Here is an 18,526-nt window from a genome sequence, read left to right as displayed (position 1 = left end):
CACTGGGCTATTGGAAACCCTGCAGAGAGGAGGGCTCTGGGGCCCATCCTCCAGCTACTTTCTGTTGTGAGTACTGGCTTACTGTCTACCCTAGTAGAAGGATGCACAGTTTCTCCACAGTGTCTCTTCCCTGTGCACATGGCCCGCTAGCTATCTCTGCTAGGATTGTGCCTAGTCCTGTGACTGGGGGATGTCACAACTGGCAGAAATACTGAGATGCTGAGCCCTGGGGAGAAGTCAGTACTGGGAAGGGTACATAGAATCGTCCCTGCCATGTGCTACACAGAGGACAGCAGCAGCTGGGGAATAGAGATGGAACAGGCGTGTCCTGTGGTGGGTGTTCTGCAGTGGATCTCAGCAGCTTGACAAGGACTACTGCCCCTCCGCCTCCATCTCAGAGAGATGGTGGCTAGCACTGTGCCTTTTTCACACAAGACACCAGGTCTGAGGGAGCGGGCCTGGGTGCTGACACACCCACACATGCACTGATACAGAAACCCTTCCTGCATTTACACATGTGCATGTAGACATGAGCAGGCACACAAATCAAAGGACCAAGCTTTGGTGGAGGCTGCCACAGAGCAGGTGCCAGCAGAAGGTTGACACTTCTTAGACAAGGGCATGCAGCAGAGCTCTCCATGTCCTCAGGTGTTTCTTCCCCCTCCTCTCACTAATCAGCGTGAAGAGCAAGGTGCAAGGAAAGCAGATCCATTGCCACAGTGTTGTTAGTACCCCCACCCCCACCCACTGAATTTCTGGTCTCAGGATATCCTTCCATTGTTCTACTCCCATTAGAAAATAGCACTGGCCTCAGGAAGTAGCCAGGCCCCCAGCCCACCTCCCAGGCCTCCTGGAGGGTTGCTGAATTGCCCAGATTCTGCCTGTCTGCTGCACTCCTTAGGTCCCAGCACAGGCCCAGGAGTGAGGACAGGCCCCTGGCTTATGATACCACCACAATCCATTCTAGTTTTGTGGCTATAGCTGCTTTCAGAGGTGTGGTGGACACTAGGCCATCCTGGGGAATGCCTCGTTAGCCCCATCCTCTCCACTCAGGCCTCATCACAGAGAGAACTGAAGGTGTGCCTATCTCTTCTCCTGCCCTGCTCCCTCACACTAGAGAGTCTTCAAGGCAGCTCTTGAGAGGCTCTTGCCAAGCCCTGCCAATCTTGTTCCCTCCACATGAGAGCAAGATTACTGCCTGGGCATACACCCTGTCTGGTGCCTGAGGGCTCTCTGCATGGGCCATCCACTGTGTACCCGTAGAATATGTGAACTGCAGTGCTGATCTCTATTGGAGAACAGCCACATCCTTGGAGAATGGCATACATGCAGAAAACATATGTCCCCTACAACTTTGGGGTCTCAAGATGTCTCAGAAACCTGGAAATCTGAGGTACAGGCTTCCCAGAGGCAGTCTTGTTTCTCCCCGTAGATTCAAGGACCCATGACTCTTGAGGCCCAAGCCCCATCATGTGATTACATTGGCTATGCCACCCCTATGGGCATGCGGCTGCTCTCACAAGCCATCCATCTCTGTTCCAGCTGCGTTGTGGATGAGATGGACTTCTCTGCCATGGAGCTCGATGAAGCCCTCCGGAAGTTCCAGGCACACATCCGAGTCCAGGGGGAGGCTCAGAAAGTGGAACGGCTCATCGAGGCATTCAGGTCAGGCCCTGTGTGGGGTGAAGTGGGATATACTACATTAGTGGAGGGACATGCCCCACTTGGCTGTGCAGGGGTCCAGGGTCACAGCAGTACAGGCATAAATGCATAAATGGTTCCCTGTATACCAGGCACCAGGCAGGGTCGCTGGCTCCTGGCACATGGAGTTTGGAAAGACAGACCTTATTCTGATTTTTCAGATGAGGAAACCAAGGCTCAAAGGTTAATGTCTCCACTGCTAGCATTCTGATCACTGTCTCAAAGTTTTCTGGCTTTCTGGAGGCAGTTTTCCATTCCCAGGCTTACAGTGTCTTGTGATAACCCATCACACGAGCTATAAAGCCACATGACCTGGGTTACTCACTGAATCCTCCACTTCCCTGCTGTGCCTTTACACAGACTACTTAATTTCCCTGTGCCTCCCTTCTCCACCTGTGAGGTGGGGAAGGTACTAGCACTTAGAGAGAAGGGTGGAAAGATGAAGTGGTCCGTTTATCCCAGCACCTGAATGGTCACAGTGAACTTGTAGTCATTCTCTTTGGGATAGTGTACAGAGCTGCCATGTTGAGGCCTCCATGCTTGAGGCTGAGTAGAGAAGACTCCTATCCACTGGATAGGAGGAATGAGGACACAGAAGGTAGACCACTCCAGGGTGGCTTCCTGGAGGGAGCAGCACTCAGCTGGGCCTGGTTGGAGAAGGCTGACTTGCAGCTATTCTGCACATAGATACAGTCATCTGCTCTGTCCCTGACCGTCCGTGAGGTCTCCAGTAGAGAGGCTGTTGGGGAAAGACATCTGTGGTGACCAGTGAGGCAGAGCAAGTGAGTGGAACATTGGGTCAGCTGCTGAAGGCAGAGGTCTCAGGCAGGAACTGTGAGGCTCATAGTGCAGGGAAGCTGGCTTCCTCACGGTGGTCCTAGGTGGCCTACATTACCCTACTGAGATGTTCTCACTCCAGGTAAGAGAATGAAAGGGCCCTCCCATGAGTGAACTGGATCTCGAGAGCTAGCTGCAGTGGGAGGTCTGGACAGCCAGTAATCAGTCTCACTGGGATGAGGACATGAGGGACTACATCAGCCAAAGGTTAGGTTAGCTTAGCAGCAAGTGCAAGGCTTAGGGATCCTAACCAGCTCCCTGTCCTCCCAGCCAGCGGTACTGTGTCTGCAACCCTGGGGTGGTGCGACAGTTCCGGAACCCAGACACCATCTTCATTCTGGCCTTCGCCATCATCCTGCTCAACACAGACATGTACAGCCCCAATGTCAAGCCTGAGCGCAAGATGAAGCTGGAGGACTTCGTCAAGAACCTCCGAGGTGAGCCAGGAGCAGGACACACTGCCGCCTCACCCTGCTCCCCTCTGCCCTGAGGGCCCAGACACAGTGAGAGGAGACACATGTACCTGAGATCTGAGTTCTGATAGGCCTGGCACAGAGGGCCCTTTAGGGAGCCCAGCACTACACATGCTCAGCAGAGTGCAGCGCAGCCTGTGCCACACATGCCCCTTACCACAGGGGAGGAAGAGCCTCCTTGCCCCAAGGGCAGAGAGGACCTGCCTCCTGTGGAGCTTTACCTAACAGATGCATTTTAAAAGGGCGCCCCCTGTGCCATTCCCAGTGTTAGCATGGTGTTTGCTCACAGAGGTAGTAGTCAGAAACCCCATGCATTGTACAGGAGGCAGGCATGTTGAGTCCCAGCCGGACAGGTGCTGCCTTTGGCTATAGATGAGAACATCTGTTGGAGATACAGTGCATGATTACCTAAAGGAGCAGAGCTGGCCTACACTTGATCAGATTATTGGTGCCAACTGTGGCTCTGTCATTCCTCCCCCGTGCAGGATGCCCCTGGGTCGTGCTCTCCAATTCCTGTGAACTTTTTTGGTGTCGTTACTCACCCTTTGCTGGCAGAACCACTGTAGCAAGAAGGCTAGGAGAACCCCACATTTCTTGGGAGGTGGCCCTAGCTGAGCTCCAGGCACACCAGTGATTCCTGCAGGTCTTATGGAAGGAGAGAAGAGTACTGAGTGGACCAGGGCAGTTGAGCCAGGAGCAGGCCAAGAGAGGGCTCATTGCATGAGGCCCTCAGCTGCGTGTTGACCAAGGAAACTTGTGCTTCCTAAGGAAGCACATGTATTCAGGCAAAACAGCAATATACATAAATAAATAAGGCAGGGCATTGTGAAAGAACTGCCCTGGAAAGAGCTACCAGGACCATGGTCAGGGTATATAGGAGAAACACAACCAAGGAAAAGCCTTTCTTTCAAGATCAATTCTTGCTGTTCCATACTGGACAAGTGCTCCTCTTCTTGCATTCCTTTTCAATCCAGGGATAACGCAAAATATTCAGGTTATGATTTCTTTTTCCATAGCTTTCACTAGCGTCTGCGATTAGCCCTGTGCTGCCAGGGCATATGTTTGGAAGTCAGAGGACAACTTGGGGGAAGTCAGTTCTCTCCCACCATGGGGGTCTCAGGGATCAAACTTAGGTCATCAGGTTTGGCAACCAGCACATTTATCCACCAAGCCAGTTTGCCAGCCTATAGTGTATCTTTTAAAAACAGAAAGTGAAAATTCTCCAATGTATCCCCTGTCTCACCAGGCCACACCTCCTCCCTGAAGGTCTTGGGCTCAGTTCTTAGAGCCCTGCTGCTGTTGTTCTTCTTCTCAGACCATTTGTATAGTGTCTTTTCTCACCATGCTGTGGTCCTTGTCTGGGAGGCACACAGGTGTCTGAGTGGCTCATGTAGGATGTGAGTGGGAACTTCACTCGCTAGCATGTGTGTCATCTCCCATGAGACAAGCTCCTCAAAGGCAGTCAGTGGAGAGACATGAGCTCTCAGGTGGCAACACCACAGCCAGCCCTGCAGAGGTGGCTTAGACACACCATGAGTCTCCCTAGTTTCTCTGTGACAAGCCCATGTATCGCTGATGCTTTTGGTGACCTGCTATACAAAGGAGGACACCAAAGCTCGCTTTCCCATAGTTGTGAGCTGGGAAGAGACCTAAATAGGGCTTAGCTCCAAGTCTCTCAGAGCCTGACTCACACTTCAGTGTGCAGAGCCCAGTGGTTCTCAACCTGTAGATTGCAACCCTGAAGAGGTATCAGATATCTTACATGTCTGATATTTACGTTATGATTCATAGCAGTAGCAAAATTTCAGTTATGAAGTAGCAACAAAATAATTGTATGGTTGGGAGTCACCATAGCATGAGAAATTGTATTAAAGGGTCGCAGCATCAGGCTGAGAACCACTGCTGTAGCCTCATTTGTGGAGCTGGGACCATTGTGGCCATGTTGAAGGTCTTGGCTTCATTTGTAAGATATATGTTTATAAAGGTCTGTGTGCATGGCTTAGAAGGTGGCACAGCCCCCATTCTGGTGGGAGGACTTGAGGGGACCCATAACTGGGGCCCTGGAAAGGTTGTGACTCTGCTGGTTCCAGCTAGAGACATGTGAATCTGGGGGCCCAAGGCTGATGGAGGCACTGCTGCCCAAACCCCAGCCACTGTCTTGTCTAACCACTGTTCCTTGACCAGGTGTGGATGACGGTGAAGACATTCCCCGGGAGACACTGATTGGGATCTATGAGCGGATCCGTAAGCGAGAACTGAAGACCAATGAGGACCATGTGTCCCAGGTGCAGAAGGTTGAGAAGCTCATCGTGGGCAAGAAGCCGGTATGCGGTGGGCCTGATCCCCCACCCCCAGTGTAACCCTGGGTCAGCTCTGCCACCACTGGAAGGGCCCTCCTAGCCACGGCTGGAGCTTTTCTAAGTAGTTCCTCTTGCAGCTGTTAACCTGAGAACATGAAGTCCTTGGTGACTAATGGGTGACAGTGGCATGTGGTCTGTGCCTGCTCGACACTGGCTTAGGGATGCACTTAGATCCTCCAAGAGACCACAGCAAACCAAGGCCTCTTTTTGGCAGTACTCCTGGGCATGCTGGTGGCTGGAAAGAAAGAACATGTCTTCTGGGCAGAGGTAGGGACACAAGTTATCTTTGGGAAAGTCAGTTTACTTTTTGTGTGTTGTTTTTCCTACAGATTGGATCCCTGCATCACGGGCTTGGTTGTGTGAGTAACTCTCTGCTCTTCCTCTGATGCCCCATCTGAAGTTCCTCTGCCAAGCCTCAGGGCTGCTACAGAGTCCAACTTAATTTCTAGAGAAAGCCAAATCTCAATTTCATAAATTACCCAGCATCACACTTCAGTGGGTCCTGAGACCTTAAGCCATTCAAGAAAGGTGATGGTGGCAAGCCAAGCAGATGGGCTCCTGGCCTCTCCTGTGGGTACTTTGCTGGCCGAAGACCTAGACGCTGTGCCTGAGAGGACATTTATGTGGCCACTAAAGGGCCTTTGTGGCTCCCCAACTCCCCTCCATGAATTCCTTGTTCTGCCCTAGCTCTGTCCCTGCCTGTCATACCTAATACCTCTGCTATCCCAGCCACCCCATGTTTGGCTACCCATGTCCCAAAACACACAAGCAAGCACATGCCTGGCAGTCTTCATTATACCTAGCTAGCTGTCTTCAGCCCTCTAAGGGCAGTCCCCCATTCCAGACTGCCCAGGGAAACACTCCAAAAACCCTGTCCTCTTGTCTCCGCTCTGGCCACCTGCAGCCCACTCATTGAAATCAGGACCCAAACTTAGTGGCTCCACCAAACAGCTGGCAGCTAGGTGACTTTCTGTGAGCAGGTCCAGAGGGTTGACTCTACAAAACCACCTGTGTCCTGTGAGAGCCAAGATGCCCAGAGCAGAGCTGGGTCTTGCTGATGGCTCACCCCTTCAACCTCAGAATATTGGCTTGCCGTCTGGCTTGGAGGGTGATAGCTTGGCTATGGTTCAGTTGTGGGGTGCTCCTGTGAACCAGTGATAATACATGTAGCAGCATGTGTGCAGAGTATAGGACAAGGCCCTGGCCAGATCCACAGAGTGGCTCCAGCTATCTATAAGGCATCAGAAGGCACCAGTGGTAGGGTTTGGGGAGATGTTCCAGAGATTCAAATCAAAGCAAGGTTCTGCAGTGTCCTGCAGCACCAACTACTCTAAATTCTGCATGCCTCAGTTTCCTCATGTAGAGAGAACTCTGGGAAGGTTGTCTGCAGAAACAGGGCTGATAAGTGAAGGCAGTTTTGAAGGAATCAGTACACATGACTTCCTGTCTGGCATTGAGTTTTCTGTGACGCATCAGGGAACTATCTGAACACATGGGAAAGGGGTGTAGCAGATGCAGTCTTGCTGGAGAGCAGAGGTCAAGAATCTGAGAGTGCCTCTGGGGACAGAGTGGTAGCAGTGCTTCCGTGTAGGCCCCTGAGAGCAGGTGACCATAGTCAGGTGTCTTTCCATACACAGGTGCTCTCTCTTCCCCATCGACGGCTGGTCTGCTACTGCCGGCTTTTCGAAGTTCCAGACCCCAACAAACCACAGAAGCTGGGACTGCACCAGCGAGAGATCTTCCTATTCAATGACCTCCTGGTGGTATGTGGAGGGTATCGGGCAGTTGGGAGCCCAGGTGTCCTTATGCCCATGTCTGAACAAGGGCACTAGCCCAGAGTCATGTGTTCAAGAGAGACTCGGACTCATGCCATGAGCAGTGGTGTTCTTTGGCCCATGTGAAAAGCCAAGGGGCCTGACTCCAGAGCACTTCAGTGTTGCAGGACTCTGCACCCTGAGCAATGAAGGCCCCACTCTGCTGCTCCATGAAATTCTTAAGGCTTCTAGTGGAACAGTCTCTAACCTACACATGCCATTCCCAACTGTATCACTGCCACTTGGCAGTGTAGGACTCTGCCCTGCTTACTGGGTCACACACCCCCAACCTGGCAGGTAAGCGCCCCTCCCAGTTTGCTTTCTATTGCTGTGATATATACCTGATCAAAAGCAACCTGATGAGGGAAGGGTTTAGTTTAGCTTATATATAGTCCATCTTGAAGAGAAGTCAGGCAGGAACCAAAAGAAAACAGAGATCATGGAGAAATGCTGCTTACTGGTTTCTTCACTTTGATTTCTTATACAACCCAGGACCACCTGCCCAGGATGCAGCACCACCTACCTCAGTCAAGAAAATGCCCCACTGACTTGCCTACCAGCTGCTCTAATAGAGGAATTTTCTCAGATGAGTCTAGTGTGTCAACATGCCATAAGCTAACCAACACAGTTACCCTACTGGCTGGCCTCTGGACCCTTTGGTAACAGTGCCTACTGTGAAGGGCAGAGACCTCACTCAGATCTGAAGGTTCAAACTCTTGAACAAGTTACCCCTAGCTCTAAGTGCCCATCTGAAAGCATGGGCACCTGCCCCTCTGTTGTGTTTTGGGCTTTGGTGCCAACCAACATGGAATGAGGACCCCAGCCTCTACTCCACACAGACATTGCAGCTCAGCTCCACCTCTGCTGCCCTAGGTCACCAAGATCTTCCAGAAGAAGAAGAACTCAGTGACATACAGCTTCCGGCAGTCCTTCTCCCTCTACGGCATGCAGGTCCTCCTCTTCGAGAACCAGTGTAAGTCCTGGGACCTGTGGGATGTGAGAGGGCCTGTTTCTTCCCTCATCCTGGTCACCTCCAGCTGGGACTTAAGCCTTCTGGGTACATACTCCTTTCCTCTCAGACTAGACAAATAGAATGGTACTTTGCTAGGGACAAGGCTTTCCAGCAGAAGTGGGTGCATCTATGACATGTCCAAGAGAAGAATTCGGTGAATAGTCTGATGACATAGAGGCTGAGAATTCATTACCCTGGGACCAACCCCTGGTCTGTAATGTGGGCAAAGCACTGCCTACCTTTAGGTGCTCTCCACAGTATAGTGTAGTTAGGCCCAGAGCTGGCTCACACCTGTGGACCCATTATTGCTTAGGTCTGGCCCCCTCTCCCCAGCCTGCTGTTTTCTTCTCCTTTGTCTTCTGACTTCTGTCAGGAGTCCCTGAGCTGGGACATTTGCCCTGTTTAGTGTGTGTAGCAGGGCTAAGGGGTTCTGTACTAATGGGGAACCCCTCCTCTTTTTAGGATAGGGTGGTACCGTCATCTGACCAGGTTTTTAACCTGTAGGTTTCTGGAAAGCTGTCAGCCACAGCTGGCCACAAGTTCTAGCAACCTGCATTTGAGACTTTCAGCACTTCTATTCCTCAGACTGAGGGGCAGAAAGATACCTGCCCTGTCCCCTCATAACCCTTTCTCACCTTGGAGCTGGCAAGGTTTGGGCTACTCAGTCCATACCCTACGAGGGTGATGAACTCAGCCTGCTCAGGCCAGAACAGAGACATAGTGGGCCCAGGAGTAAAGCCAGACTGTGAATGCTGATGGTTATGTCCATATGCCTTCCAGCCCAGATGCCAGATGGGAGCACCAGTCACCTTGCGGTGGAAATGCCTCCTTCAGGCACATATGTGGTTTGAACGATTTGGGGAAAATTGTCCAGTCTATATCTAAATCTTCACGTCAGATTTAGATAACTTAGGCTTCAGCTTGGAGCCACTCAGTACTCACTTCCCTGTGCCTCAGGGAGATGCTCATCCAGAGGCCTTTACTTTCAAGAGAGCCATACTACTGAGAGAGATTGTTTGATATGGGGTAGAGGATATGGTAACCCCAAGGAAGCCGGCCACAATTGAAGGCCATTCAGGAGTAAATGGCTTTGCTATCCAGAATTCAGTGGACCATACAGTGACTTCTGACTCTATGGCCCTTCCTCTCCTTCCCTGCAGACTACCCCAATGGCATCCGGCTAACGTCTGCTGTCCCTGGAGCAGATATCAAAGTGCTAATAAACTTCAACGCTCCCAATCCTCAGGACCGGAAAAAGTTCACTGATGATCTGCGGGAGTCTGTTGCTGAAGTGCAGGAGATGGAGAAACACCGGATAGAGTGTAAGTCCCAGGCAGGATACCGAGAAGCACTCCATAGTGCCTAAGTCCTAAGTGGTCTACCCAGGGAGCCTTCCTACCTCATGGCAATGACAACGTTCAGAAGTGGTTGGTGCCAGAACTCCCTGTGGTACAGCAATGAGATATACAAGTCTTTGTCACCCCACCCCCAACTATGTGCTAAGACAGCTCTTGGGGAGCCATCCTTCCCCTCAGCACACTGCTTGTCTTGGCCCTTGTTTCTGGTCACTGTGGAGCTGACTTATGCCATTTGATATTTATCATCACTCTGGCCCAGTAACTGCTGGAGTTCTGGGTCTAGGTCTTTGCAGTGGCCCCACCTCTTCCTGTGACCACTCCTTTCCCAATCCAGGCCTAACCTGCAGCCCTCCTGAGCCTGAAAGTGCTAGTCTTTGTTAGGACAGGCAGCTGGACCTCTAGGATGCCATTGTGCCCCTCTCCTTTCCCAGGAATCTCCTTCCCTATTTTCAGGAGCTAGGGCCCAGGACAGTGGCCACTGCCTCTCACTGGTCCTTTTGCTCTATTCCAGCGGAGCTCGAGAAGCAGAAGGGTGTCGTGCGGCCCAGCATGTCACAGTGCTCCAGCCTCAAAAAGGAGTCAGGCAACGGGACACTGAGCAGGGCCTGCCTGGATGACAGCTATGCCAGCAGTGAGGGCCTCAAGCGTAGCGCCCTCAGCAGCTCCCTGAGAGACCTCTCAGAAGCGGGTAAGAGCTGGGCTGAGAAGCACCCTCCCAGCTGGTGCATGCAGGGCTGAGGCCTGGCATCCATGGGCAGGCACGGTGCTGGAAAGGGCTGCTTGGGCATGGACACAATGCTCTTGGATGTCCATGAGCACCCCAGGACGGTAGCAGAATACAGAAGTGTCCAAGAGACAGTCTGTGCAAGACAGCCAGGGATGGTGCCCCATTTCCCTACTTCTCCTGGGGTCTTTATTGCTTTCCCCTGTACCAATTGCTCTAAGGCTAAGAGCGTCAGGCTGGTGCTCCCCAAGTGCTCTCTGCTGCTGTGTGTTCTATACTAATGAATGAAATGGAGCAAAGCCTCCTGAGCTGTCTGGGAACCCCCTTTGCCACTCACTGTCCTGGTTTTGCTTTTCGTAGGGCTCCTTTCCTAAGAATTCCAGACCCCTATCTACCCAGAAGCCACTGCTACAGTAGGTGTGGCAGGGTGTGGGGAAACCCTGGCGGAAGCTGTTCTCTGTCAATGGTGTTTTCTCATTTGTGTGGTTTAATTTTAATTTGCTGCCAGCCATTTGACCTCAGAAGACAGGAACCCCCAAGTCTCCTAGATTTCTTAGAGGTAGAGAGTACTGTGAGCTTCTGGAAGCTGCTACCAGTGGCCTCATCCAGCCTTGGAGTGGAAGCAGACGCTGCCAGAGCAGCAGCCCCTTAGTTACCACAAGTGTCTAGCCAGTCAGTGTGCATGGAGCAGTGTGACCTGGGCTTATTGTCCCTCAGGAGGCACATGAGCCCCTAAGCCTGCCTCAGCCCTTGAGTGAGGTGGGGCCCTCGGAGCCTGCCCAGCACTCCCTCCCAGCCTTCCCACCCAGCTCTGCTTCATACTGCTTTCTCATTTCTCGGGAATTTTTTTTTCTTTTTGAGTTTTATTTTTGTCATTTTTTTTTCCATAGTGAAGATCTGATGCTCACCACCAGCATGAGGGTTTAAGCCAGGGCTTCTCAACCTGAGCACTGGAGACACTTTGGGGCAAACAACTGTCTGCCATTGCACTGTGCCTGGGTTCACTGAGGCCAGCAGCACTTGCCCAGTTGTGACAACCTGATGCATCTCCAGAAATGCTAGGTGTCAGATCACTCCTGGTTGAGAATCACTAGCTTCCCAGTGGCCTGTTCAACCCAGCCCATGTCAATCAACTGCTTGGGCCCTGGGGTGGTTTGAGTCTGTGCAGTTGCCCTGCTGTGACTGAGACCCAGGACAGCAGGCTCAGGGATGGGGTAGAACACTTTCCTCGTTGTATCCCTGCAAGGATGGAGATCTTTGATGCAGCTGCTCTCTGAATTGTTACTGGTACTTTCTTGGCCAAGGAAAGGATTCCAGGGTCAAAAAACTCAGGGGGATCCCAGGCATCTGAGGCCAGACCAAGACCACGTGTGATGTCCAGTGAAGCAGCAGCTTACCCTGGAAGATGTTGGCAGTGCACCTGGAGGCAGGATGCTTGACCTGGGCAACCAGCCCCCAGCAGACAGCCAACTTGGCCTGACTTTCCACAGTTGGCATTGTGCTAAGCCTGAGGTGATGATAGTCAGGTGTGCTATCATGAAGATGCAGGCCTTTGTCATTATTCTGGGTCAGGGTACCCTGAGAGCAGCTGCCTCTGATCTGCAGTAGCCCATCTAACATGGACAAAGCCTGAGCCCAGCAGGAACCTGGGATGGCTCACAGGCAAGCCCATCTATAAGCACCTCACTTTGGGAGATGGAAGGAGATCCACCTTTAGGCCTGTCCTCTTTCCTGAGCCACAAGAACCAGGGCTGTCACAGCAGACACTGAAGTGGCTGTGTCCAGCCTGGCCTCTCCAGCTACTGACAAGTTCCAGGTTCCCACACAGAAGCCACCCTGGAATCAATGAGGCTTCTGTATCCTGTACCAGGGAGTCCACCTGTGAGAACTGGTGGCAGATGAAGAGCTGCGTCACCTCCTGCACGTTGTCCAGCAGAGACTGTGGGTAGCATGGGCTCTGGAGTCAGCTGTCTGAAGTTTATGCCATTACTCTGTTACCATTCTTGAGCAGGCTCTTCTTGCCCTCAGTTTCCCCAGTTACAATGACAAGTCAATGCATGTGAAGAACTTAGAACTGGTCTGTTGTCCTCAATAATGAGTGAGGTTTGAGGCCATAATGCGAAAAGGAGAGTTCATCCTACCTCTGCAATGCAGCTTTGAGGCTCTGAGGACCATATGAGAGAGAGCCTTTCAGATCAACCATGCAGACCAGAGGGTGAGTCTAGGCACCCAGCATGCCTTTTTCCCATTGGCCCAATGTTTCAACAGGCTGGTGGGGTGCAGCCGTGAACACACAGCTCTGTGATTGATTATAGAGAGAGCTGAGAAGTAGAAAAGATAAAATTGAAGAAACTACAGCCCGCACCCCACCCCTGGGCAGTAAGTACAGCCTCTCTCTGCTCCAGTTCAGGCTACAGCATATATTACACCTGGTCTTTCCTAGAGAGCCACAAGCTTGAGAGGTGCTTGAGAGCTTGTTTGAAAAATGACAACAGAAAGGGCACACTCATCATGCCTGTGTGGTGCCACACTTTCCAGGCCACCCAAGAGAGCAATCTTGAGGCAGGAAATATCCTTCTCACAGATGGGAACTGAGGCCAAAAACCTAAGCAGTAGTGAGTATATCCTTTGCAGCTCAAAGTCTGCTTCTGCCATGTCCCTGGACCTCATTGGGAAGCTTCTTTTGTACCTTCAGATGGGGAAACAACCTTTCTTCTCACCAAAGGAGGGGATCATCTCCCCTGGATGCCCAGCAGCTGATATCATGACATTCCCTTGACTCAGATTCTCCCATGAATCTGAGGCTTGGGGATGTCACTATTGGTCCTCTCCATGATCATGGCAAAGGCTGAAAGATCCATACTTGTCTCCACCTGATACTTCTGTGCAATCCAGTCTCCTTTGAGCAGCTTTTCAGGCCCCCCAGTGATAGGCCATGGCCACCCGAAAGGCACACAGCAGCCTCTTCATCTTCTAGTGCCCACCAACACATGTATAAGTGGAGGCAGCCCGTGCCCTGTCTCAGCTGTGGTGCTTCCCTCTGACTCACAGCATGGTGCGCAACTCACAGCTAGAGTTGCACCCACAGAAGCTTACCAGAGATCCAGAAGGGAGTCCATGCCTCTGCACCCTCATACAGGAAGGCAAGGAGCGGCTTCTGAAGAGGCATGAGTGGGCTATTGGAAGACCCCACCTCCCTTTGACATAAACAGCATACATTGAAGAGTACCTACTATGTGCTGTGTCCTCAGACACTTTTGGACTTAAAGCGCACTGCAGTATTCTGGGTAGGGGAGCTAGGCTCAGGAGCCAGGGCACTGCACAAACTAAACCGACAGCCCCAGAGGCACCTGGGACAAGGGGCCCAAGACTCAGTTTCCCTTTGACCAACTGCTCTGCCCCAGAAGTCAAGGAGAGGAATATATATATATGTGTGAGCATGCATGTGGATATGCATATATATATGTGAAATCCACTGGGGATCAGGGGCATTGTGCTATTGCAGAAGCTGTACCCCCAGACCCTAGCTGAGGCTGGCTGCACTGAGTCAGGTGAGCAGGCAAGAGTTTGAGGCGGTGGTCCACACATCCACACCTCAGACACCCTTCCCCGAAAAAAACACAGTTCAGGATAAGCATTACAAAGTTGGACCTAGTTTTAAAAACATCTCCTCCCTTTCGCTGAGCGTTTGTTCACGCCATTGTTTTTAAAACTCCTCACTGCACTGCTGCCAGCCTCCCCACTGAGCCCGTTCTAGCCCCTTACCTGGCAGACACATGGGCCAGCCCCAGTTCTGGGCAGTGGCAGCGGCAGGCGGCAGTGGCACCAGGCCTGGTGTGCGTGTCTAACCTCTGGTATTGCATGTTCTGGGCAGGGAAGCGAGGGCGTCGCAGCAGTGCGGGATCGCTAGAGAGCAATGTGGAAGTAAGTAGGAAGCACCCGGTCCAGCTGGCCATCCTGTGTCACCCACCCTTGGTTTCTATGTTGTCTTTTTTTGCTCTTCCCTCCCCTTCCTGCAGAGACACAGACTTGGCCCTCCCGCCCTGCCTGCCTCCGCCCTGCATGCAGCTTCTCTGCCTAGAAGCATCCATGCCTCTCAACTGCTTGTTCTGACCCGAGGGTGGGGGAGAGGGAGGGTGTGGATTTTGTGTTCTCATTCCACTTAACCCCTGTTCCCTGTGGTCCCTGAGCATGATAAACGTCCTGGCTTTCAGGTCCCGCCCCGGGCGCAAGCGCCACCCGCCCCTCACTCATCCTCAGCTCTCACTGTTGGATGTGTTAGCCCCACTCACCTGTCCCTATGCTCCGCCATCCATCGCTTACTTCCTGGAGTTTACTGGCTGTGTGTCTGGGGTCAGGACACAATGGAATCGCTTCGCTAGTTCACAGGAGGAGTTTCGGAGAGAAAGGAAGAGTCAGTGTGGATTTCATGAGCTCTCATTCATTCCCCTCTCCCCACCCCCATTGCTCCCTGCTGCCCACACCTTGACTCAACTTGCAGACCTTTTACTCCTCCTGGGTTTGTAAAGGCAGCTGCGAGGAAAGTCCTAGGCCATGCCCTACACCCCCAAGGATAAGGTTATAGGGTTCTACCTGTTTGGTACCATCTTCCCAGACACCTCTGGACCCCCACATGGGCAGAGGTCCCAGGAGAGCTTAAGGCCCAACTTTACAGGAATCTGGTTCATTCCTTTTCCACACTCACTGCCATTCCTTGGCCTCACATGCTCACAACACCCTACCCTACCCTGTCATGTGGGCTGATGGTTCAGTCTGGCAGCAGCACAGCATGAGCAGAAGCATCCTTGTGCTGTTGCACAGAAAGGAAATGCCACCCAATTCCATCAGGACCAGCCCCCAGCTGCCCCCACACAGTGGCTGTGAGGCCGAGCCCGCATCCTTCCCACCCTCGGGCCCAGCAGTCAGTGGGTGACTTCTGAATTTGGAAAACTTGGTCTGGCCTGTGTGCTTTGAGATCTTTTAATTTTGGTTTCTATGAATTTCCTTTTTAGGGCTCCATCATTAGCAGTCCTCATATGCGCCGGAGAGCGACCTCAACACGAGAGTGCCCATCTCGCCCCCCCCAGCCCGTGCCTAACTCCTCCTCTCTCCTGGGTTCTTTGTTTGGGAGCAGGAGAGGGAAGCCCCCTCCCCAGGTCCACCCCCCGTCAGGCCCTCCCCCAGGACCCCCTCATGCCCATCATCCCGGGCCCTCAGAGGGCCCACTGCATGGGCACCATGCACAGTACTGCCATGCGCAGCAGAACCCACCCCCCTATCACCACCACCACCACTACCACCCACCCCCCCCACCTGCAGCACACCCACCAGTACCACCATGGCCCACATGGCGGGCACCCCCCATATGGGGCCCATGCGCACAGCCACCCGCCTTTGCCCACAACTCACCCTGGTCATGGGCATGCAGTGCATCATCATGGGCAGCCTCCTGCCCCACCGCCCCCCACCAGCAGCAAGGCCAAGCCCAGTGGCATCAGCACAGTTGTGTAGACAGCATAGGCAGCCGCCTCCCACACACCAGGCACATGAGGGCCTACCGGGCACCAGCCTCAGACCAGCCCAAGGCACCACTGTTTCCACTCCCTCCGCCCCCACAACCTGGGTGGGCTCATGGGCTTACCCTCCATGGAGCAGAGCTCCCACTCTGGCTTAGCCCTGGTACCCAGGCCTCCCTTGGCCCAAGGCTGGGCCTCAGCCACCATTGGCCTTGACATGGCACTGACTGAGAAGTGGAACTGCCTCCCACCCTGTCAGCCCTCAGCCCCTCACTCTGTAAACATCTGAAAACCCAACCTAGCAAGGAAAATATGAGATAGAAAAGTCAGACACAACAGAACCAGCCCCCAGACTGGCTGTGTCATTGTTCTGTTATTGGCAGTGGGCAAAATAATAATAAGTAGACCTGATATGGGTGATGAAAATACGTAAGTAAACTTTATATAATATAAATATATAAATATATAAATATATATATATACATACTGTATAGGTAGTGTTTATGTGTGGAAGATAAGCATTTCATCCACAAAGCTAGCACTAGAGACCTCCTAAGGACTGCCACTTAAGTGACAGGAAGTCAATCTAGATAAATGTGTGAGTAGACCAAAAACCCTGCTAGAACAAACCCAGATCCTTCCATATTTTCATACGAAGAGACCCCCCTCTAGCCTGGCTGAAACCTTACACGCTCATGACTCACTGTGCCAAGTAACACAGCACCTGACTGTCTAATAATACCCCTCTCTGCTCTGTATAGCCCCCTATTTTATTAACAGAGTACTATCCTAAGTAACCAGTATTATAACTGCTGTTATCTCCAGTAAGCAACTAGGCAAAGCGCAGTCACCTGTACCCTAGCACTTGGGCAACCAGTCTAGAGCTGGCTGTCTCAGGACCTCAGCCCCACAGATCCCTAGACACTTTATACTGGCTGCCATAACTTTGAACTCCCATGCTCTACATTCCTTCCCTCTGTACATGGTGAGCCACACTCACCCTCTCCCACAATCCTCCCAGGGCCCACATGGCAGAGGGACCCATCCCCAACACAATGACCACTCATCTTCGTCTACCCAATGCCATAACTCCCTCATCCAGTTCCCAGCCCCAGCAGGCGGGTGGCGTGAGCGCTGGGCGGCCCAGGGCGGTGTGTGTGTCCCGTGTTGTGTTCTGAGTGGCAACAGCGATCACTGTAATTCCATGCAGCCATGTGCTCGTGACCCCTGTGTCATCACTGCGCCTGGCCAATGAGTGCTTGGCCCTGGCCAAGTGAAGCCCCCACTGCCTCTCATGGTCCAGTGAGCTGCCAGGCCCCACATGCCCCAGCTGTGTTCTTGTCGCTTCCGTGTGTGACACCATGCACTCCCCTGGGGCCACATGCTGCCCACGTTCCTGTGCCTGAGTCACCCACGGGCTGTACTTTACAGTTTCAGCCCTTCCAGCCACCGCAGCCTCCAGTGCTGTGCTCCTAAGCCTAGGACCTGAGGACTGCCTGTGGCCTCTGCCTGCGCGGAGGCCCTTTCAGAAAGGAAGGAGCTGCCGCCTGACCGTGGGCTGCGTCTAGGACCTTGTGTGCCAGCGCGGCCTGCCCAACCACAAGAGATCAAAATCCCGATCTGGCCCATCTTCACCTTGCTGGCCCGCTGGGTTCACCCATTTCCCTCCTCTCATCCCCGTCATGTCGTCATCGTCAAGGTCACGTAACCAGCAGATCTGCAAACTGAGCACTTTGTATCTCTGCAGAGAGCAAATCCTGCAACATGGAGGTCAGGCTTCTGTCTCACAGTGGCCCGGCCTGCCTGTCCCATCCTCTCTCGGCATGGCTCATCTTTCTCTCGTCATCTGCACAAAAAGAGAACTGATAAGCATAGTGTATCTGACTGGGGCCAGCTGGTGAGGAGCTGCCCACTTCATGGTGCCCTGAGTCCCTTGCTTACAATCCATGCACTGTCTGTCCTGAGTCGAAGGACACTGTCTGACGAGGAAAGGAAACTATTCTGCATGTCACCTGGCACCAATCGTGTGGGGCTGTGCTCTCTGTATTGTACATTTACAAAATACACCAGTGTTACTGTTGGCAAATAGTTGGAGTGGTAACATTAAATATGCCGGCTTTTTCTCAGCCTCTTCTGAGCCAGTGGTAAGTCAACCGTGAACTTGAGGTTCTGAAAAAAGACATGGCTGTTAAGTGCACCCTCCCACTTTTTGAGGGAACACCACTCAAGAACAAGGAAGGCCCAATTTATCTGGTGGGGTGGGGTGGGGCCTCCCTCACTCCACAGTCTCCTGCACTCCCCCTGGCTAGCCAGGGCTGTGGCTCCTCCTATCCTACCTTCCAAGTGTCCTGGAGGTAAGCTGAGGATAGTGGGTAGGTTCTACAGACTTCCATGCATATTCATTCTCTCTCTGGGTTCCCAACTGCATGGGTTATTGGGTCAGGATAATGAGACTTTGGATCCTGTGTTGTGTTACAGAGACGAGTCTTCAGAGAATGTGACCTGTGAGTCACACAGCAGAACTAGTTTGGAAAGCACAAGCTACTAGCATACTGATGTCTCATGTCACCTAGGGCATTGAGGCACTGTGGTCCTTGTCTGAGGAGAGGAGAGACAGGAAGAGGCAGGGCCCCTGAGTAAACTTCTATTTACTACTGTGAGGATGCACATGGGGCCTTCTCTAATGATATGAGTTATTCTGGTCATCTGTGGAACTGGTGACAGGTGGGTA

At 52.5% G+C, this 18,526-nt stretch overlaps 1 protein-coding gene across 1 annotated transcript in view; it reads left to right on the top strand.

The window, feature by feature from the left end:
• Iqsec1 (IQ motif and Sec7 domain ArfGEF 1) overlaps nucleotides 1-17,921 on the top strand; it is a 326,390-nt gene extending 308,469 nt beyond the window's left edge. The window contains 11 exon segments of the mRNA XM_021639271.2: nucleotides 1,543-1,665; nucleotides 2,809-2,975; nucleotides 5,196-5,335; nucleotides 5,701-5,730; nucleotides 7,009-7,134; nucleotides 8,059-8,158; nucleotides 9,358-9,519; nucleotides 10,067-10,243; nucleotides 14,154-14,203; nucleotides 15,292-15,582; nucleotides 15,584-17,921. Coding sequence (XP_021494946.2) covers nucleotides 1,543-1,665; nucleotides 2,809-2,975; nucleotides 5,196-5,335; nucleotides 5,701-5,730; nucleotides 7,009-7,134; nucleotides 8,059-8,158; nucleotides 9,358-9,519; nucleotides 10,067-10,243; nucleotides 14,154-14,203; nucleotides 15,292-15,582; nucleotides 15,584-15,790 — 1,573 coding nt within the window. The 3' untranslated portion in view covers nucleotides 15,791-17,921.
• The last annotated feature ends 605 nt before the right edge of the window (nucleotides 17,922-18,526 follow it).

The sequence above is a fragment of the Meriones unguiculatus genome, chromosome 5, assembly GCF_030254825.1.
Source record: "Meriones unguiculatus strain TT.TT164.6M chromosome 5, Bangor_MerUng_6.1, whole genome shotgun sequence".
Taxonomy (NCBI): domain Eukaryota; kingdom Metazoa; phylum Chordata; class Mammalia; order Rodentia; family Muridae; genus Meriones; species Meriones unguiculatus.
This window is presented reverse-complemented; position numbering and strand designations above follow the sequence as displayed.